The sequence below is a fragment of the Grammomys surdaster genome, unplaced genomic scaffold, assembly GCF_004785775.1.
Source record: "Grammomys surdaster isolate TR1022 unplaced genomic scaffold, NIH_TR_1.0 99, whole genome shotgun sequence".
NCBI classification, from domain to species: domain Eukaryota; kingdom Metazoa; phylum Chordata; class Mammalia; order Rodentia; family Muridae; genus Grammomys; species Grammomys surdaster.
The window spans coordinates 2,256,585-2,280,320 of NW_021604578.1; the positions used below are offsets into that span (position 1 = coordinate 2,256,585).

Sequence of the window (23,736 nt, forward strand, 5' to 3'; positions counted from 1 at the left end):
GCACTGTACACCAGCACTGTACACCTGCTCTGAACACCAGTACTGTACACCTACACCATACACCTGCACTGAACACCTGCACTGTACGCCTGCTCTGTACACCAGTACCATACACCTGCACCGTACACCTGCCCTGTACACCTGCTCTGAACACCAGTACTGTACACCTGCACCATACACCTGCACTGAACACCTGCACTGTACACCTGCTCTGTACACCAGTACCATATACCTGCACCATACACCTGCACCGAACACCTGCTCTGAACACCAGTACTGTACACCTGCACCGTACACCTGCACTGTCAGGAGGGAAAATTAAAGCACAGAAAACAGACTTAGAAACATAGTTACAGCATGATCTCAAAAGAACATAGACCAATCCTAATTATGATAAATCTCTTAGTCAAGAAAGTCAGAAGTATATATTATTAGTAACAATGCTGAAGAACCCAAAGTTAGAAAAATTAAAATTTATATATCTGAACAGTTTGCTTAAAGTAACTCCAACACATGAACAGAAACATTCAATAGAAAGTCACAAGGTAAAATTTGCCCTGTCTGGAAATGGATCAACAATGATAACCTGTGTTTTCTTGCTTTTTTTCTAATTTTATTAATTTTAAGGTTTGGTTGTTTTAAATTTTGTGTTTTGTTTATTAAGTTAACAGGCATGGGAAAAAGTAGATAAAAACTACTATGGGGTCTAAAGGTCATATTATGGTTTCAAAATTTATGCGTAATTTTAACTTTCAGTGCAGAGATTAGAAAGACATTCAACTTCTACAGCTAAGACTCTAGATAAAATATGCTGTCCAGGGCTTCTTGAATTATCTACCAACATAACTGAGCATTTGCATGAGGCATGAACTGTAAAGATGAAATGGAAAAATATCAGTAACTATTGGAAAAGAAGTGATGATGTTAATAACCAGACAAGAACCCAAAATAGGGTTTCTCTGGTAGGTTCTGTCCTTAGGTGAGCAACATATCAGTGACAGAGGGAATCTTTCTATTTGGAACTGTTTAAAGTGAACCCAAGTCACAGGATTTGATATAATTATATGTATTATCCTTGTCCTCTCCAGGGCTGCTTGCTGATCAGTAGTGTGTAGTGGGGCTCTGTCAACAGTAAAGAGAGGCATGAAAGATGAAGGACCCCACCTACTTAGACATAAAATGCTTCAAGAATCAAATAATGACAGACGGGGTGATCTCTCCATCAGTGGCCATGGTGATGATTTGAATACTAAGTGTCTTCCGTAGCCTCTGACATTTGAATACATGGTCCTTTTTAGTAACTGTTTAGGGAGGGTTAGAGTGTGGCCTTGAAGGCGGTGTGTCACTGGAGGCAGATTTTGAATCCATAAAAACTTGTGGCCCTTGAGTTTGCTTTTCTTGCTTCCTGCTTGAGGTTTAAGATGGGAGCCCACAGCTTCTGCTCGGGCCACCACGCTTCCCTTCCATGATGGACTCTTAAACCTCTGGAGCTGTCAGTCCAAATCAACTCTTTCATCTGTAAGATGCCTTAGTGATGGTGCTTACTCCAGTGACTGAAAGTAACTGAGATGCTGGTTCTCACACTCCCCATAACCACAGATGCATGCTTTGAGTAAACCACATAGTCTAAGTTTTACAAAACCAAAGATGTGAACCACCAATCAGACACCGCAATAGAGGCAAGCACTTCATGACATTACTATGGGACATGATTAGAGGTGAGTATATATGAATGGGTTAAGATGTTTGGATTCCGGTTATCCCACCCAGAAGAAACTGCTAAAACTAACCCTACTGGAAGAGCTTAGCATTCCTTTCACTAACTCACACACAAAACTTATTGACACCTCTAAGGAGTAGCTCCTAACAATTATCTCAAAGATCAGGTGTAAGTATTAGGAGTCAGCATCGCTCTAATAATGCAGTGATGAAGATAAGATTTAGAGCCAAGAAACAAATATTTGACATACATGACAGCCTTGATACACATAAGTATCTTATGGGTAGGGCATTATACGTCTGCTATGTTCTTATAAAGAGTTAGACAAGAGTTCAACAAACAGAAAGTCCTCAGAACATAACTGTCACAACGTTCTAACTTTTATTGGGATTATTCCCTGATACAGCTTCCTTAACAATGCTTTCCTGTAATCAATGGCTGTACCCTTTATATGTAATGCCATTAGCCACCTTCTTAAGAAAAGTACCATCCTTTGTAGTTTTTAGGTCAGCTAGCCTTTTGGAGCAGAGGAGAAATGAGTTCTACAGAGGAAAGTGAGGGAGGAGTGTACTTCATGTATGTACATCTTAGAACTGTGTAGATGTCTAACGTCACTCAAGAATGGTCAACTGAGCTTCAGTAGGATTCACCCAGACCATTGGAAAAGGGAGATGCCGAAGAGAGTTGAATAAATAAGAGAGAAGGGAAAGGAGAAGAGTGAAGAAACATTAGCTCCAGACCTTGTGGAGACCCCCTAGTCTATCCAAATACCATCCAGGAGACAACTCTTCCTAGAAACCATGAGACAGACTCTTCTACAGTTCAGGCTACACAGCCAAGAAATGGCTAAAATTAGGCATGTATGCTGTGGTTCAGCAGAAGTTTTAACAATTTAAACCAGGATGCCCCAGCTAGGTCCTTGCCAATGGCTAGAAACATAGCTGGTTTAAAAAGATCAGAACAACTGTCCTTCTAGACCTATGTACTACGTGGAACAGAAGGGACACTTGAAGCCTAAGAATAAAAAGGAAATACCTCACTTAAAACATATAGTTTATAATCAGAAAATACAGAGAAAAAAACAGACAGTAATTTGATTTAAAAAAAGAACCAAAACTTTAAAAAAAATAATTTTAATCTAAATGGACTTATCTGGAAAAGGGTTAGGGGAAAGACATCTCTCACATAGGTGTTCTGCCTCAAAACAGGCTACTCCTATATGCTTAGTCACACATCCTCTGTCTACAGCAATCACCTCAGAAATCATTTAGAAATCCAGATGGCTCTGGAATGGAGGAAACTAACCATTATGAGAGAACTGGAAGCAATTCCCAGATCCAAGGGAAAGAGCAGACCATCTGTCTGGATACTAATATAACAAGTATATTTTAAGTTATTGAGGAAAAGAAAATGATTAAATGTCAAAACGGTAAAGGCTCGATTTAGATAAAATCCCAGAACATCGTACTCTGGTTTGTTTTTTCCAATGGCAGGGTCAATTTCTTCACTAAAAATTGGTGGTGGGAGCTGCCTACAGCTGGACAATGGTTTCTGTTAGACTCAATGTAAATTCTTTCTTTCATTCAATACTCCTGTCTCTAGCCTGAGAGAGCAGAACTGACGATACTTGCTAGTATGGTAGTTCACTGACTGTTTTCTAGAACTGGAAATTTACAGAAATAAATAATGCCATCCCTGTTGACTCTGTTTCCCCCACACTCAAATGAATGCATACCTTCTTCTCTGAGTCATCAGAACTAGGCAGAGTTCAGGTGGTAGAGCACAGATTAGTCCACTTTGATTAAAGTTAGTAAACCCTTGCTGCCCACACTGTCAAGTCTTCCCAAGACTCACTATAATACAAGCAAGGCTTGTATTCCTGGCTAGCCAACAATCACACAAGTTGGCTCCTTTTTACGTATACTTCCCTATCTGTGGTTTTGTCATGAAGAGGGGAGGAGGACTAAGCTACTCTTGGATATCCTGACAAAGCATCCTCAGCTCCCAGCCACACACACACCACCATCTCACCAGACTTCCTCACAAAGCACACAGCACTAGGCGAGGCTCTATTATGGTAGCACCATGTTTGAGGGCTGATGGGTCACTCTAGAGAATAGATTAAAATCTATTTTGAAAGAAGTACCAATTAGAGATCTACAGATCAAGCATGAATGAGAACTTGCCTCATCTTTTTCTTAAGCCACAAGATCCTCTCCAAACCTGAAAAAATGGAGTTGAGCCATACTTCTCAAGCCCCATGTGGAAAAGCAGAAAGGATAGGTTCTTTTAGACCCCTGGTTCATGAACTTCTTCTGCCAGGCTCAGCTCACCATTAGGTTAACAGTGTTCTGAAGGGCAAATTCTGAAGTCCAGCGTTGGTCAGGCTCAGTTTCTTTGCTATCCTGGGTTCTTTATCTTTTAGATATTCTATTTTTCAAACCTAGTACAAATTTCAGTTAGGGTTTCTATTGAGATGATGATAGACCGTGACCAAAAGCAACTTCAGGAAGGAGGGGTTTATTCAGCTTACAACTCTTGAGTCACACAGGATCACAGAGAAATCAGGACAAGAGCTCAGCAGGACAAGAAGCTAGAGGAAGGAAATGTTGCCAAGGCCATGGAGGGGTGCTGCTTACTGACTTGCTCCACATGGCTTTCTCAGCCTACTTTCTTACAGCACCCAGGACCAATAACCCAGAGTTAACACCATCTACAGTGAAATGGGGCCTTCCACATCAACCAACAAACAAGAAAATACACCATGGGCCTGCCCATAACCAATCTGGTGGGGGTACTTTCTCTTTGAGGTTCCCTCTTTTTCAAAATGACTTTAACTTCCATCAAACTGACATAAAACTAGCCAGTACAGCATGCTTCCTTCTCAAAGTTAGGTCATGCTTTAGCAGGAAATTATGTGTTGAAATATGACCAAAAGATCGACACATATTCAAAACCTGAGAATCAAAAGTGAGAAAAGTCAAGTTTGAACAGAGTGGGAGAACAGGATGGTGAGGTATGGTCTTTTGCTATCTATCATAATGCTAAGTGTGGGCCCCCAGACCTACTTGTTACAAAGATAAGAGAGTCTGCACACATACCTTGGCCCCAAGTTACTTATTATTGGTAAATAAAGATGTCAACAGCCAATAGCTGGGCAGAAGAGATATAGGTGGGATTGAGGTTTCCCAGGCTTGGGGGTCAGAGTGGAACCATGAGGAGAAACAGAAGCTACCATGGGTTAAGAGTAAAGAAAATGTGGCCCCAGGGGCTAGGCAGTTAGAGTTAAGAGCAGCCCAGATAAAACATAGTAAGTAGTAACTTGAGGTTATCGATAGGAAAATAGATTCTAACAGCATAGAGGGTAGGCAGCTGCCCAGCATTTGTACTGTTTAAGGCTTATAGTAAATATAAAGGCTGTGTGTGTTTTTTATCTTGGAGCTAAATTATCTAATTCCGGTAGAAACTCTAGGTTGAGATTAATTTCTACACCAACAGGAGAAACTATTTTTCAGTAAAGCTTTATGAAGGAGATGCTCAAGATACATAGCAGGCAGCGAGAAGGGCTATTCAAGAAAATCTGGTATTCTGTAAGAGCTGGATAAGAAGCCATGGCTGTGACCTTAAACTGGCCCATCTGAATGCTGGGATAAGGCTACAGCCCAAGTAAGTGACATCGGGTGACAACCCAGAAACAGAGAATCTTAAATGTTGAAAACAAAATCTTTTTCTCTTATTCTCTTTTGTGTCTCAACTGTCAATCAAGCAGAAATTTAGAACCTGGATAAACAAGATGTGTTTTCTAAAACTGCCCTGCTTCCCATCTTCTCTTCTTGGCTCAGTATGACTATCAATAGCCGTATGGAATTGAATTTTATATATATATATATATATATATATATATATATATAAATACAGAAACACACACACACACACACACACACACACATTTAGGGATCACTGGGTAGTTCTGGCTGGCCTAGATTTCAATGTATAAATTGGACTGGCTTGAAGAGATGTATATGCCTCTGCCTCCAGAGTGCTGAGATTAAAGGCATGAAGCTACCACTTCTGACCTAGGAAATGTTTTTAACTGTACCGAGGATCACAGTTTGTTCTGGGCCACTACTCATGCCTAGAAACACGGATTGATACAAGGGCAGGGTGACAGCATTCTAATGCACCATCTTAGTGTTTTGAAACTTGGAGTCAACATATGAGCAGCTGTCCTGCTCTCCTGCTCTGGCTAGCACTATAGGCACACAGGGTCAGCAGAAGATAGTTTTTTCCATACTTATCAGCACCATGTCACAGTAATACATCAGCTCCCCTAAGGACAGAAGTGGTGTAAATTGTCCCAAGGTCTTATGCTCATGAGCTGGACTTGACTCATGCAGTTTACAGCAAAGTAAAATAAAATGGAGAACAGAATAGTCTCACTCTACTTAAGAAAGAACACGAAACTAGTGTCTTATCCACATTAATTTGTAGTACTGATAAAGCTCATTTTCCCTAAGAAGAACCATAAGCAAGTCATGTTGATAGTTACAAAAATATACACTGTTACATAAGCCTAATAAACTTAATAACTATGAAATAAATTGTTGTACAGATGTCTTTAGAGTCTACTCATATAAAACTATTTCTCCAGGCCACAATCAATTATAAATTGATTTAAATTACAGAGGATTATTATTTTTAGCAAGGACTCTACAGAAGAACCCAGGTTATTAATTTTACAAGTATCTTCAGGATATAGTGCATACTTAAATGTTACATTAATGTTAAGTGGGTATTGAAAACAAATGAGTTGAATTAAAGCGCTTCAAGCAAATTTTTAAAAAGTAACAGATTTTTACAGCCCTGAGAGAGATGATTAAAATGTGTGATGGAGGTAAGTGTAGTGGTACAAGTTTTTCATCACTTGGGAAGCTACAGCAGAAAAATCAAATGGTAAACATCATTCTTGAGTACATAACAAGTCTGAAACCAGTCTGGTCTATATGAGACCTTGTTTCAAAGATAGATAGATAGATAGATAGATAGATAGATAGATAGATAGATAGACAGACAGACAGACATCCTGTGGCTGAGAGGTCAGAGGCCCTGGGAGAAACCTATAATTGTCATGCTAAACACACATATTTTTGAACTGCCCTCTAAATATCTACATTTATATCCACACATGAATGCTGCTTCAGGCTTGATAGAGGTTTCTTTTTTAAAGTGCAAAGAGACTCATCACTAGCTAAAGACTGAAAATAAGTGACATTTGTGTCATCAACTCTATATATTTCTATATCAACTCCTCCACAGCTCTAGGAATAACCCCCATAGAAGGAGGTATAAAGAATGTAAAAGCCAGAGAATGGGAAGGCATGCTGTAACCTGCTGCCTTCTAGCCACGACAGTTTGTACTCATAAAATCACAGAAGTTCTGGGTACCTGCACTAGATATGCACAAGATTGGGCCAGCAGATGATTATATTGTACATATATAGCACTATATTCTAGGTTTTTGTTTGGTGTTTTTGTGTTTTATTGTTGTTTTCGTTTATTTTGTTGTTTTCTCACATCTCCCATGTACTCTCTTGCTAGGTTCCTTCTATCAACCCTCAAATTGCTTCTTCTGCTTCGATATTGTAAATATTCCACCCCCTTCTTGTTTCGTCCCATCTTGTCAGTTAGACCTCAGTTGGAGACAAAATTCAGCACTGTTTGTGATAAGAACCATAAAGGAACTATGAATATCGGGCAGATACCTCACCATGATAAAAACAATATACACGGGAAGCCTTTGTTATTCTAAAGCTTCTCATTATTCTACATGGGAAAACTCAAAATCATCCTAGTAAAAGTCAGGAATGAGACAAGGGTGTCCACTCTCATTCAATACAGAACTGGAAGCTTTATCTAGAAAAAGAAATCAAGAGAAAGAAATGAAGGAGCTACAAGTTGAGTAGGGGGTAGGGTGGGGGACTTAAAGGACCCGGTAGACTCCATTTAGTTTCGATCAATACCTTGAACAAAAGAGCAGACACAAAAATCAATATAGAAAATTAGTAGCTTTTCATATGCCAATAACAAATCAATAAAACAATCTCACTCACAATGGCCTTAACCAAACTAAACCTAGAAATAACCAGAGGTAGTGGAGGGCCTTTACACTGAAAAACGAAAACCAGGAAGACACTTAAGGAGGAAACTGAAGACTATCCTAGGTGATGGGAGACATCTGAGTGCTCATGGACCAGCAGAGTAGCTTCATCACCAAAACAGTCTACAGATTCAACACAATCCTTATCATATTTTCAATGTCACTCTTGACAAAACTGGAAAATACAACCCTAAAATACATCTCATGGAAGTACCTATGGTTTTGGTCATTGTTCATTGGAAGGAAAAGAGAAAAGGGGGAGGGGGAGGAAGGTGGAGGGAACAGGAAGGAAAAGAAAGGAAGAATGGAGGCAAGAAATGAAGGAAGAAGGAAGGGGAGAAGGAAAATATATACCATGACTATTGCTGCACAAGTTAAATCAGACAACAGAGGAAAGAAGCTAAACAAAGACCACACGCAATGTAACCCAAGTATGACATCACTTTCTGCAACTCGAAAGACCAAAGTGAATAACTAGGAGGATGTATTACAATTTCCAAGTTGAAATAATTTAAAAGAAAGAAAGAAAGAAAGGAGGGAGGGAGGGAGGGAGGGAGGGAGGGAGGGAGGGAGGAAGGAAGGAAGGAAGTTGTCTTAAGTGTGAGCACACAAGGGACATGGGTGTAGAACTCACAGTGAAGAAACAGACCATTCTGCTATGGATGAGCCCTGAGCACAGCATTGCATATTGTCAGAATCGTCAGATCACTGGTAAACTAGTATGACACAAAGCCCAAGCATTCTCGATGTCAACAGACTCCATTCACCAAACACCTGCAAACTGTGATTCACTAATATACCACAAAATGTTGGAATTTCCATGAACGTAGTATCTAACTCAAATCATTACTCTTTATTAGGACACTGAGACATTCTAATGTTTTGTTTAATGATGAGGAACATATTCTAATTGTTGGTTACCATGAGGAAGAGTAGAATGTCATAACTAGGTTTCCATAAAAATTGTAGAAAAGAAGAAAATGCTACAGAATGCCATTTCTGTTACCAATGAACCAACATAACATGGAGAAGTATCCCCATTACCAATGGAAGGGTAAGTGGAGAAGTGGTAAGAAAAAAGGAATCAAGAAATTCCATGAAAACTTTTTCTTAACAGATGTCAATTCATTCCCAAAACTATGGATCCTGATACAGAAAGGATTCTACTGAAGAGATGGGAACATTCATCCCGAATTCTCTGCTCATCAGCCAATCTATCGTAACAAAACCAAAACCAAAGTGGGCAAAGAACCATGGGCATGCTTCCAAACAAAGACCTTCTCTAGACAACGGCACATTTTGTGGCTCTGAAGACCGGCTAGTGGGTCAAGTTCTGTAAACAGAAGCCATCGATAGTGATGTACTCAATGGTAGTGTCTTCTTTTTTAACAAAACAATTTATGAAGGTCCAAAAAAGGTTTATCAAATGTGATAAAATGTCTGGAAACCTATAAAATGTGGATTAGACCATTGTTTTAAAGGTCAACTGTTTAAAAACAAATTTAATTTGCAAAATAAAAAGCTACAAGTTAAATATAATTAACTATAAAATTAAAAAGGTTTTGTTTGTTTGATGTTTGTTTTGGCTTTTCAAGCTAGGGTCTCTCTGTAGCCCTGGCTATCCTGGAAATAGCTCTATAGACCAGGCTGGCCTCAAATTGGAGATCTGCCTGCCTCAGACTTCCAAGTGCTGGGATTAAAGGCATGTACTACCACCACCTGGTTATTAGAAACACTTTTAAATTAAATTTAGAAGTGCCTAAGTGTGCGGTGTTTAAAACGCTACACTAGCACACAGTAATCATGCTTCATTCGCCTCTCCATTGCCAGTCCAGCAAATTTATCCACAAGAAGTGTGCCTTTTATGTCACACTTGCCTACTGATTCAGTGCAGTGACCTCCTGGGTACGATTCAGCAGTGTCTGACACACAGCCAAGGTCTGTGGTGGCCTACACTATGGGGGCTTATGAAGAACACTTAAGGCGTAGTTACCAAGCAATGTAATTCACAAGTTGCATCTCGGTCCCTGGAAGACACATGACTGTGCTTTGAAGTGCCCAAGCATCATGACACAAAATGCAGGTACCACTGTGCATCACAGAGGTATATGAAACTCTTGTGTCATCTGGGAATGTAAGCACTCACAATCTAGATGACTGTTCTCAAAATTAGAAGATTAGAGGGCTAAATTAATAAATAATTTAAGGCTTGACAGCTGGCCTTTGAACTAAATTTTGTATTTTAAACTAAGAGATAAAAGAAAAAGATGGGAGAAAGAAAAGGGAGGGAAAAAGCAAAGCTATGTTCAAGGAACTTGAACCTCAAAAAAAAGCAAATGATTTTCTTTTCATCTGATCTTCATTTATTACTATAGTAATTACTTAAAACCCTAGGAACATGAGAAATCTAAGAACACAATGCTAAAGTTATAAATACTGACCTTTGATACTAAAGGTTCCTCTGAACTCTTCTCCAAAGACACAAGAATATTTTCCCATTTGTTTGCTATTAAAAATGATGAACCTAGAGGGAATTAAAATTTATAAATACAAGCTTATTTCCCAAAATACTTAATAAAAATGAAGACAGCCATCAATCAAAATTTTAAAACAGAAATAATTTTTTGTAAACATAAAAATTAGAATATTGGCAGAAGGTTTAAACGATTGCAGAAGAAAAATGCTTAGTGAAATAGAAAGACGTTTAAACTGGCTGTGGCTGGCGCTCTGCATTCTAATATACAAACCTGTACTGACTGGATAAGGTGTTCCCCATCTTAGTTGTATTGAAACCATCAGTGATCCCAAGAAGCTCATCATCCTTCTTCCAAGTCACATTCACTGAGTTCAAATCCCCAGTGGCCGTGAACGTGCATTTGAGTTCCAGGTAAGAAGGCCTTTCCAAAGTTATGTTTTGTTCTACTGATACACGGGACTCTTCTGCTCAACACAAAAGAACAAGGAATTATGTTATGAACATTACATGTGTAGGCAAATTCACTACATAAACACACACACACACATTTTATAAACAACGTATCTCCTATACTTTTTTAGAGGGTTTTATTTATTTTATGTATATGAGTACACCATAGCTGTCTTCAGATACACCAGAAGAGGGCATCGAATCCCTTTACAGATGGTTGTGAGCCATTATGTGGTTGCTGGGAATTGAACTCAGGACCTCTGAAAGAACAGTCAGTGCTCTTAACTGCTGAGCTATCTCTCCAGCCCTAACTACAGAAACTTAATGCTCTTCATTCTGGTTCTCTTCCTTACACTCCTTGATAAGCAAAGTTGAAGAAAAGTTTTCTTGCAATTTTCACAGAGTCACAGAAGCCTAAGGCTGTCACATCTGTCTCCTTTAATTCTCAATAGCTGAACGACACAGAGGAAGAGCTACCGAGGCGTATACTCCAAATGGTAGACCGCACACTGGCAGGGTCAGACTGAAGCACAGATTTAATACTGCTCATTAAGCATATAGCTTTGGCAGTTATGACAAGATGTGAAGATTGAACTGTCATTCTCCGTCCTCATAAAACCACAGAGAACTGTTGACTATCCTGGGCTTTTGAATTTCCGTATAAAATTCAAGATTTTTTTTTCAGTTTCTGTGAAGAATTGCATTTGACTTTTGATGGGGATGGCATTGAATCTGTAGACTGTTTTTGGTAGGGGAGCCCTTTTCACATATTCATCCTACTAAACCACATGTGTCGGAGGTCTGCTGATTTCCCGGCATCTTCTTGGATTTCTTTCTTCAAGGACTTGAAATTTTCATTGTATTAAAGTGGTTTGCTTCATGGGTTGGATTTAGTCCAAGCTATTTTAATGTTTTTTTGTAGGTTAACGTTAATGATATTGTTTCCAAGGTTTTTCTCGATGTGTTTATTGTCATTATGTATAAAGACTACTGATTTGTTTGTTTGTTTGTTTGTTTTAATTTTGCATCCTGCTACATTGCTGAGTGTGTTTATCAAGTGTCATTTTCTGGCAGTCTTTTTATGGTCTTTTACGTATAAGAATCGCATCATCTGCAAATAAAGACACTTTTGACTTCTTCCTTTCCTCCTCCTTATATCTCTTATTTCTTTCCCTTGATATTAATATGTACACACACACACACACACACAGACAACACAGACATCAAGGATTATGTTGAATATGATATGGGAGGGGGAATGGATGTCCTTGTTTAATTCCTTATTTTGGTAGAAATGATTTTTCTTTGTTTTTCTCTGTTTAGGATCCATGTTAGCAATAAGTTACCTCTGTTGGGTTGTAGGCCAGTAAGGTCACGCAGACCTTCAAATGACATACTATTTATTGCCATTGTTCTTGGTTACGATCCAGAACTTGACAGTAAAAATCTATTGCTAAAGACATTATATATTTGAATAATGGAATATGGGAGGGCAGGGAAATCAAGCTGGGACTGACATGGAAGCTTCACCCTAATCTACTGGCTAACTTTCATAGTGCTGAAGATGCTACGCAAAGCTACTGGAGGAGGGAAGAAATCAATCTGATCTAGCTGTGGGAGATGCTAGCTAAAATTACAAGTAGCCTGACAGGATATATCAACCAGTACAATAGTGCACAGATGTCATGAGAGTGACCATGACAAGATGTACAGATCACTGTTCAAAATGACACCTTTACTTGATGCCATTATCAAGCCCAAGAACCTGTGTCCACACACAGTTATAGGCTTTAGGTGAGAACTTACTACTATCACTCTGCCAATGAGACACAGCATATAAGGGTGGCTTTCTATGAATTCTCATTCTATTCACGCTGATGCAAATGATAAATATTCCACAAAGTCTCGGGGATTTAAAGATTTGGTCTCCAGTTGGTAGTGCTGTTTGGGCATGTACAGCCTTGCTGGAGTTAAATACGTCACCAAATGTGGGCTTCGAGACTACATCACTGTTCTTGATCCCATTCTAAATCTCCCTGTTTCCTGACTACAAAGAGGTGAGCAAATTCATTCCAGCATATTCTTCTATTATGATCTTCTGCCTGACTGATCTAGAAACAATGGAGCCAAAGAACCATGTGCTGAAACCTCCCAGACCTGAGGCAAAATAATTCCTGCCTCTTTCACGTTGTTGCTCCAATACATTTATCACAGAAATAAATAAAACTCTAACATACTAATAAGAATATACATAGATACTCCTGAAGTAGTCCAGAATAATAATAAAATACAAAACTTATTTTTAAGTGAAAAGGGTTTGAGTTCCTGAAAGTTCTTGATGCCCGAAAGTTCCCTTCCTCGGGGCAGGGCGGGTGAAGGAACACTCAGCAACAGGGAATTCTTGCACCATGTCTGAGCCTATATGGTCATAAAGCTATCATGTGTCTCCTACAGGTGATTTATCCTTACAAAAGGTCATTTTCCCCTATTCACATAAATAGTCTTTCTCTCCGCTCCTGCTATAAATAAATGCAGAGAAAATTGTGCTAAGCAAAATACCAAGCACAAGAATTTAAATTCAACTTTAATTTCAAATGGCTTATTTGTGTGAGATAAAAAAGGAAAGTTGATTTTATACAAGAACAGAGTATAATAGCATCCCAGTTTGCTTTCTGTTGCTTTGATAAAGCTTTCTGACCAAAAGCAACTTGGAAGAGAAACAGTTCATTTGGCTTATATTACATTCAACATCAAGGAAAGCCAAGGAAGGACCCAGGTAAAAAGTGAAGCAATGACCTCAGAGGAATGCTGCTTACTGGCTTGTAGACTCTGGCTAGCTCAGCTTGTTTTCATATGAAATCTAATACCAACCGTCCAGGGGGAACATCACCCATATCAATAATCAATGAAGACAATGCCCTACCGGTATACCCACAGGCCAATCCAAAGGAGGCCATTCCTCAACTGAGTTTTCATCCACTCTGGTGACTCTAGTTTGTGTTAAGTTGACAAAAAATTCAATAGTGCTATCAGGCTAGGAGGGGAGGGCAAAGGACAATTAACAGGTACGGGGTATGGTTAGATAGTCTAATGCTCCAAAGGTCAGGATGGTAAGTACAAGATACAATTAACTGTTCATTTCAAAACAGCTAGTGGATTTCGGATGTCCTCAAAACATATGTTTGAAGTGATGGATTCATGGATTTGTAGATTACTTGATTTTCCTGTATTTTAAAAAGGTCTCTTAGCCGGGCGGTGGTGGCGCACGCCTTTAATCCCAGCACTTGGGAGGCAGAGGCAGGCGGATTTCTGAGTTCGAGCCCAGCCTGGTCTACAGAGTGAGTTCCAGGACAGCCAGGGCTACACAGAGAAACCCTATCTCGGAAAAAAAAAAAAAGAAAAAAAAAAAGAAAAAGGTCTCTTAAAAGTCCATATTGGGGCTGGAGAGATGGCTCAGCGGTTAAGAGCACTGACTGCTCTTCCAGAGGTCCTGAGTTCAAATCCCAGCAACCACATGGTGGCTCACAACCATCTGTAATGAGATCTGATGCCCTCTTCTGGTGTGTCTGAAGACAGCTACAGTGTATTTACATATAATAAATAAGTAAAGCTTTAATAAAAAAAAAAAGTCCATATTGTATTGAAGAACATCTAGGGCAGCTGACTTTGGATGATTAGAACCTCATTTATCCATTTGCATTGATGGTGTTTTGTAAATCAAAAGTCAAAGTTATTCAGGGCTACTTTTACTTCCTCCAGTACTCATTTACTGTCCACTATTACATTTGATCTAATATCTCTGTGACTTCTAGATAAAAATCTTCGGTGTACAGCAAATCTTAACCCATTGCCAATATCTACCAATTTGATAGCTAAGAATACAACAATATTAGCCCACCTTGCTCTGATACAGTCCCTAGCTAATGACTCCACTAATGTACAGAGTAATTATCCTGGCTTGTGGCTTTTTTTTTTTTGTGATTGCAGAAATTTACATAACTTCTTTCACTAAGGAATACTTCATTTAGGGTAACTGGAATCTGTATTCTGAGGCACCACTGTCTCTCATAAGTGCCTCAAAAGAAAAGTATTCCCTTTAAAGCAGAGTTGTTCCTTTTGGATTGACAATATATATATACAAAAATATCTCACTGAATTGTCTAAGTTGTATGATTATTGTTTTGACTAATATTTCCACTTCTAAAAAAGATTACACATAGTACCAATCCTAACTGTTCCCTTGTCACTTTTTCCCAATGACTACTATAACAATAATTAAACCTATCTTTCTTTAGCAATCTGTCCTTAGTTGGTTTAATTCCAGGGGCCTAAGGAAGTAAAGATCTTCCTACCCATAGATCTGGCTACAAAGAAGAGATGAATGGGTCTCTTGACCAGTCCTGCTCATCTGGAGTCTAACTGCTAAGTCAAGACCTCAGAGCAAGGACAAGTCGGACGCAGCGGTAGGGAAGTGCTTCAGTAGTATAGCCAGTCAGCATGTGGAACTCAGATATCTATTTGCCAGCAAGAAAGCTCCAGTAAAAATATCAAATAATGGGCTGGAGAGACGGCTCAGTGGTTAAGAGCACCGACTGCTCTTCCAGAGGTTCTGAGTTCAATTCCCAGCAACCGCATGGTGGTTCACAACCATCTGTAATGGGATCCGATGCACCTTTCTCGTGTGTGTATGAAGATAGCTGCAGTGTGCTCCTATAAATAAAAAAATAATAAATTTCTAAAGAAGAAAAAAGAAAATATCAAATAATAATAAACGTGAATCTTACTTCCAACTATGCCACTGACTAGCCAAATGAGAGGGGGAAGAGGACTTTCTCCTTATTGATTCTTAGCAAATCAATAAGCAAATCAAATACCCACTCAACACCAGTCAAGACATTCTGCACCAGCCACTGTTGCCACGTCAGACAGAGACCAGGACTACCCATGGTGCAAGAGTACCCACCTGTCCGCCACCCAAGTCAACACCTAGGAGGAAGCTGGAGGGAGAGTGGAAAGGTCCTGAAACAGGGTAAGTCTGTTTTCCTGCTACTTCAAGTAGAGACAGAAAGAGCTTGTTAAACTGCCTCCCAGGAAAGCAGTCAACAAAATCTAAACTGTAGAGAAATTCTACAAGATAAAGAATCTGCTTCTTTCCTGCAGATAAGTTAAAAATGGGAGAAGCAATATGTTTCAGAAATGTTGAGATGACAAATACTTTAAAACATGAATAAAATGTCTTTTAAAAAAAAAGGTAAATATTGTATGAGTTCCAGGACAGACAGCCAGTGCTACACAGAGAAACTATGTCTCAAAAATAGACAAGCAAAAGCAACTAACCAACCAACCAATAAAAAGCAAAATATTGTATTTTGGGATATAATAACTACTGTACTCAGGAACTAAAATAATATAGAAATCCAAAGAAGTTTCTACACAAATATCTGAACGATGATAGTTGCTCTGAAGAGGTATGGGAGGTGCTGTATTTAGGAGAGGATGCTCTAATGTATGAACGTATTCCCCAAGACCTCTAGTTCATTTTTAAGGATTGCAGAGGCAAAATATTAAAAAAAATGGGCAGAACTAAGGTGAGCACATTCCTTGACATTTAACTACATCTAAAACTTCACAAAGTGCTTTCTTAAGCAATACAGGCCCAGAGTTTGCAAAGGAAGAAATGTAGCTAGCTAGTGAACTTCTCTGTGAGAAGACTTGAGAAGTACCTGCTATTTAACTGAAAATTTGCTGAATTGAACTTACTTTCCTCCCTGGCACTGAAAGACCTTAACAGCAGTCCAATTATATAAAAGGAAACTGAGTAAAACTGAAGGACTTCCTATCTGCTGAGAGCCACTACATGTCAGAATTATAGTAATGGCAGTGAGAGAGTATTTCCAGGTCAACTATATTTAGTCTTGAGATTATTTTTTTCTACACATTTTTCCTCACATTTAGCCCTGGGTACTCTTAAAATTGAACTCTCTCCGTAAAAACTCACCTTAGTCAATGTTTTCAAAACTTAGCTATTCTGGTTTTTTCCCCCTATATTCCCAATTTCAATACCCAATATACCACACAAAATGTCCTTTCATATATTAGAAAATAGCTTGGTGTCAGCAAGATAGCTCAGCAAATCAAGGAACTTGGCACCAAGCATGACATCCCAAGTTCAACCCCCAGAACATACATAGTAGAAGTAATGGAAATTCCCACAAATTGTCCTATGACTTCCACACACATGAACCATGGTATGTGTACATAAGCATACTCTGAATTAATTAATTAATGTTTAAAGAAGTTTGATAACCAAATTGCTTAAATTAATGATGTCACATTTCAAAGCTCATTTTTTTAATTTGTAGTATTTATGTGCGATTGTTTCGCCTGCATGCCTGTATGTGTACCTGGTACCCTCTGAAACAAGAAGAATGTGTTGGGTCCCCGGAGAACTGGAGTTAGAGAAGGCTGTAAGCTGCCATCTGGGGGCTGGGAACTGAACCAATCAAGGGCTTCACAAAGACCAGCACCTGCTCTTAACTGTTGAGTCATTTCTCAGTCCCCCAAAGCTTACATTTAAAGTATCTGTTAGCTACAAAACATCAGATATTGTTGATTCTTTAAAATGCCCATTGCTTCTCTTTCACTCCCAGTAAACCTCACCATATGCCAGGCACACCAGTCCTTCCATTGATCCTTCAGTATTCCCGTTTTGGGCGATTTGCTTTTTGGTCTCTTTTCTTTACCTCTCAGTTTGTCTCTCCTGCACTGAATCCAATTAGTAACCTCTAATATCCTTAAAACACTATTTGGAAAACAAGAGTTCCACTCAAAACTTTATTCTTGGCCACTGACCCAGGGCTCCACATGTTCTCTGGGCATCTAAACCGGGTATCTGAAGAAACTTCAGATCCAGTGTGTCCTAGGTTGGTCCAATAGCTTCCCTTCCCTTGGGCGCTAACTAACTGAAATGCAGTAGGAGTCTGTTCATTCTCCCTCTGAAATGGCTACCGAATGTGCTTCATTTTCTCCAACCTTCTTCCCCATGGGCCTTCGTTATCTTTCAGCAGGACCAGGAGGATATGATTTTTTTCAATTCTCTTGAAAGTTACTCTTCTCCCATTTAAGACAAACACCTAACTATATCAAAGCTGCACCTTGAACATCAGACCTCAGATTGTCTAGCTGTTCTGGTGTGATGATCAACCCAGATCGTGAACTTGATAGAATCAGTGATGGCTCGTAGACAAACCTTTGCACGACTTTGTTGGGGAGCTTCTGAGGTGTGTACTGACGTGACAGGAGCCACCCTGAGTGTACAGGATTCTATGGTCTGAAGTGCAAGGCTGAATAAAATGGAGAAAGCAAACCAGCATCCCTGTCTACTTTCTGACTACAGATACAATGTGAACAGCTGAATCAGCCTCCCATTGCCTCTCCCTCTCCACCACTAGAGCAACCTCAAACTGTCATCCAAAATAAACTCTTCCTCAAGTTGCTTTTGTTGGGGATTTTGTTACAGCAGACCAAAAAAAAAAAAAAACAAAAAAACAAAACAAAAAAAAAAACCAACAACAAAAAATACCTGTATAATTAATTAAACAGCTTTCTTAGGGAAGCAAAGGTTCTTTGTAATGACGAGCCATTATTGTTGTTTTGATTTTTGTTTGTATAGGTGGGTATGTGTGTATGTCTTGGTGGAGATCCAGTCTATGTTCTTGTATATCTCAGTCTGCTAGGCAAAGGGTCTACCATCAACTATATCCTGGGTTACCCCTGATTCCCCCAGTTTCCTTGCCTCGTCATCAAAATAGGCTACACATAGGAAGTCTATAGAAAGCACTAACGCTCTGCAGAGCAGTGCTCAATAAGCTCATTCTTGCCACCTATGTGTGCAATGTGATAAAAGTCCACTGGCAATGTTAGGACTTGCATGTTGGCTGCATGGTCTGCATCATTTCCTCTTCATAGCAGTGTGTATGAGGTAAGCAGCCATCTTACTTCACAGATAAGGTACAGAGAAGACTCTCACCCAAGGTGAGAGACACATCAAGACACAGTCAGCACTAAACTTCCAATGTAACTGTGGCTAAGTCCAGGTTCTCACCAGCAACACATACAAACTCTGAAAGATCCAAAGTTCTTATGGAAATAACATCTGAGTCTTCACCTCCCAACTGTTCAAAGTCAAGACTTCAAATGAAATAACAGAAGTCAAAGGAAACTTAAAAGTATAGCAGCTTACCAAAGGGAGCGAAACGATAGCTAACTGTCAGATGAACATGTTTAAAACACTCATATGCTCAACTAAATGCTCTCATATGGTACAAACCTGCCTTACCAGGCTACCTATTATTTCACTGTTTTCCATGACATTTTTGCAGCTTGCTTTACTTCCTGTCAAGGAATCACAGCACCAAAACTACACAGAAAATTCTATCCCTCCCCTGAAAATCTTTTGTGGTTAACCAAGAAATTGACTATGAGCCCAAGAAACAACATTTCAACTTCCCTCATATTGCACAAGGATAATGCATTTCCGCCATCTTTTTGCAAAACAACCATGACATCTATGCCTCTAAGTGTGTAGTAATATATTCAGTTTCAGAAATATATTAAAAATTCGGTGATTCCAGAACATTGGAGGCTGAGACAGGAAGATCATAATTTTAAGACCAGCCTACACTACACTAATCCCAAGAGTTTATCGTCAACAAAAATTATGAAATAAAATAAAAACTTAGTTCTTAATCCAATGTAATAATTAATAGTTGCCTAAATACATACACACCAAGCTACCTAAATATATACCAATATCTGGTATACATAAGATCTTGGTAGAAAGTTTTAGCAACTTACCATCTTAAGAGGAATGGTAGGTACATATGCTCTGGCCATTTAGAACCTCATTATCTTCCACAAGATAACTGGAAATTTCTATATAGTGTTTTCAAATATGCTTTAAAAGCCCAACTCATTGAAGCATTCCCTCCTGGAGGGAGTAAGGCAGCTCATAAGACTTCAGAAGTCACCAAAACCTAGAAAGTTCTAGAAATTCAGAAAGTGAAAAGATTCACAATCCTGTCCCCAAAGTTATAAATGTGGTAAATACTGCTAGGTATGTACGATTATCTTTGCTGAGGCTTTTTATAAGCATGAGAGAGTGCTCCAAGAGTGGTCACCCACATTGATTTGGGTTTTAGGAGTGACACAATTGCCCTTGAGACAGTCACACATAAGTAAATCTCATTCATGCTCTTGTACGTAACCCCCTAAAACACATTCTGATTTACCAAGCCAGACATATGCAGAATCATCTCTTTTTTATTTTTTTTGGTTTTTCGAGACAGGGTTTCTTTCTGTGTAGTCCTGGCTGTCCTGGAACTCACTCTATAGACCAGGCTGGCCTTGAATTCAGAAATCCACCTGCCTCTGCCTCTCAAGTGCTGGTGCCCCATCTATCCCCCCCCCCCGAAAAGTTATACAGCATGGAAAGTCACCATGCACTGTGACATATATAATTCATTGAAAATAAATAGAAAATAAGGAGCCTTAATACTCTGATATATTTTTCTCTCCATAAATCAATTAGGCCTATGCTACCTCTTATATTTTTAATAAAATACCCAGAAATCTTACAAAAGTCTGAAGGTCGCACTAGCATATAGCCAATACCTCATTTAGTAAAGAAAAGGTATCAGTCCTATACTCAGCATGCTCCTGACTCATGATGGGAGAGCACTTAGGAGACAGAGGTAGATAGACCTCTATGAGTTCACGCCCAGCTTGGTCTACACAGTAAGTTCCAGGACAGCCAGGGATACACAGAGAAACTCTGTCTTGAAAAAATTTAAAAAATTTTAAAAAAAGTAAAGGCAAAACCAAAACAAAACAAAAAAAATTACACCTTGAGTCATAATTTCACCTTTCTCCCAAATTAAGTCATACACTGAAGAATGATGATTATTATTTTAATGGAGTCCAGTTATTTATTGGACTCAGTAATTATATATATATATATATATATATATATATATATATATATATCACATGCTATTCAATCTTCTATTGCTGTGACATAAATTACCTGAGATCATCAACTCTAGGAAAATAGTTCACTCTGCTTCACACATTCAGAAGTTACAGAGGCAACAGAGACAGAGAAACAGAGACAGAGAGGCTAGGGTCCAGTGTTCTTCTCAAGGACATGTCCCCAGTTACATAACCTCCCCTGCTTAAAGCCCTTTTTTTAAAAGATTCTACCCTTCCCAGCTAGCAAACATGCCTGTAGCTTAGGGGCTTTTACTACAGCAACAGCTTCCCTCTGGAAACCCTCATGCCCCATAAGCCTTGTGATCAAACCCTTCAGTTTGTTTCAACATTGGCATCTTCAAAAAAAAGAAAGAGAGAGAGAGAGAGAGAGAGAGAGAGAGAGAGAGAGAGAGAGAGAGAGAGAGAAGGAAAGAAAAATACAGGTCAGTAAGGGTGGCTTCTACACAGTGAAGGCAAAGCCAGTTTTACTAACATAATTCACATAGGCTAGGCCAGGCCACACTAGGTGATGATGTGTGCTGGAAGTCATGAGGCACTAGTAAGAAGAATCACAAATCAAGGTTGTTTTGAGCTTGCTCGAAAAGATGTGGGAGAAGGCAGTGTCACAGTGACACTCTTTGTCCAGGGAGAAAGATTGCAGAGGGGAGAGGATCTGTGGCAAGCTTTCTGGGACAGAAAGTATGGTGGGGAGAAGGTCTGTAACCTAACAACAGGTGACCATCCAGAGTTCCGAACAGCACACTCTGCCCCTATACTCAGGGCACCTAGGCCAACCCACTATTTCTCTTAGAACTGGAAGTATCATTTTATAATTCCCTGTCTCTTCATTTACAAAACAAGAAAACCTCCATACCACTAACTTGTCTCCAAACTCAGATCTTCTGACTTCCACCTTCTCTACCTTGATGGGACATTTCAGTATGCACACTGTCTTAGATTGCTTTCTATTATTGGGATAAACACCAAGACCAAGTGCAACATGAGAAGGGAAGAGTCCTGCTCGGTCTGTCGTGAAGGTAAGTCAGAGCAGGCACTCAAGACAGCAACTTCAAGGCAGGAGCTGAAGCAGAGACCATGGAGGAGTGCTGCTTACTGGCTTGCTTCCCTGGCTTGCTCCACCTGCTTTTTTAGAGTACCCAGAAATTCCAAGTACCTCTGCATGTACTCTGTGGCACTCGTGTGCACATTTATGCATGTACATGCACATATTAATAAATGTAAAATACTGTTTTAAAATTGAAGTGCACTATTACTGATACCAGCATAACTGTCTTCTTAGGGGCTTCATCAAGCAGCTGAAGAAAACAGATGCAGAGACCTACAGCTAAGTGTTAGGCAGAATTCAGGGATCCTTGTGGAAGAGTCGAGGGAAGAATTGAGGGAGTTGGAGAGGTCAAGGACACCACAAGAAGACCCACAGAGTCAACTAACCTGGGCCCATGGTGGCTCACAGAGACTGAACCACAAACCAAAGAGCATCCATGGGCTGGACCTAGGCCCTCTACACATATGTAACAGCTGTCCAGCTTTGACCTCACCTGTGTACCCTAGCAATTGGAGTAGTGGCTGACTCTCACTCTGTTGCCTGCCTTCTTTCCCCTAGCTGGCCTAAGTGGGAGAGAATGTGCCTAGTCTTGCTGTGATTTTATGTGCCAGGGTGGGCTGGTACCCATGGGGACTACCTCTTCTCTGAGAAGGGAAGGGGTGATGGGAAGATGTGAGGCTGGGACTGGGAGAAGAGGGACAGCAGCTGAGATCAGGATGTAGAATGAATGAATGAATGAATGAATGAATGAATGAATGAAAAATTTTAAGTGAAGGGTAAAAACTATAAAGGCAGTAGGTGAAGAATACAACAAAACTTGACTACAAAAATTACTAGGTAGGGATAGAGCCTAAGTCTGTAGAGTACTAGCTGTGCAAGTATGAAAACCTGACCTCAGATTCCGACAGCCTACCTAAAATACATTCTGGTACATCCCAAGGCTCTTCCAGTGGACCCAGGTTCAATTCCCAGCAACGACATAGTGCTGAACTGTCTGCAAACCTTGTTCCAGGGGATCCAATGCCCCCTTCCGACCTCCAAAAACACCAGGTATGCAGGTATTGTACAGACCAACATGCAGGTAAACAACCATAAATATTATATATTTATATAATATATATCATATGTATATAATATTATATATTTATATATAATCTATATGTATGGTAGAGGAAGTTTAAGGAAGCCAGCTAATATCAACCTCTGGCTTCCACATGCAAATGTGCGCGTACACACACACACACACACACACACACACACACACTATGCAATGGGCAAAAATATTTTAACTTCTATAAAAAGCACACCCCAAAGGAATATGTTCTTTAGTCCTACCTCATTTCCACCAATTATTAAAAACAAACAGGAAATCAGTAAAAGATACTAATAAGCAAATATACACAGACATGAGAAAAGTATGTTTAAATTCAAAACGCAAATTTAAACGGTGCTGCGGCTTTAACACTCACCAAGGACAAAGTTCAAAGAGTCTGATAGTATCTCCTATTAGTGAAGACAGAGAGAAACGAGCTGAAACGTGGGTGTGGGAAAGGACAAGCTGTTCGGATATTCTGCAGGATAATTTCACAGAATCTACCAAAAGTGCACATCATTTCTAACTCAGTAATTCTGCTTCACAGTACTCTTCAGAGAAAGCATCCCGAGCTACGCCCATGGAGTTATCTACAGGGTATTTACTGTTATATAATTAATAACAGAAAAGTGTATGCAAGTAAGCTCATTAAGAGAAAATACCCTAGCTGACTAACCCATTTATGCTGTTCATACAAGAGACAAGCTAGCAGCATATATGTATTAAGCACCAAGAACTGATGTCG

General features: G+C 39.5%; 1 protein-coding gene across 1 annotated transcript in view; it reads right to left on the reverse strand.

Moving 5' to 3' along the window:
* Emb (embigin) overlaps nt 1-23,736 on the reverse strand; it is a 48,894-nt gene that overhangs the window by 10,470 nt on the left and 14,688 nt on the right. The window contains exons 3-4 of the mRNA XM_028783627.1: nt 10,625-10,817; nt 10,319-10,401 (exon numbers count right to left, since the gene is read on the reverse strand). Of these exons, the coding sequence (XP_028639460.1) occupies nt 10,319-10,401; nt 10,625-10,817 (276 nt within the window). The remainder of the gene's footprint in view (nt 1-10,318; nt 10,402-10,624; nt 10,818-23,736) is intronic.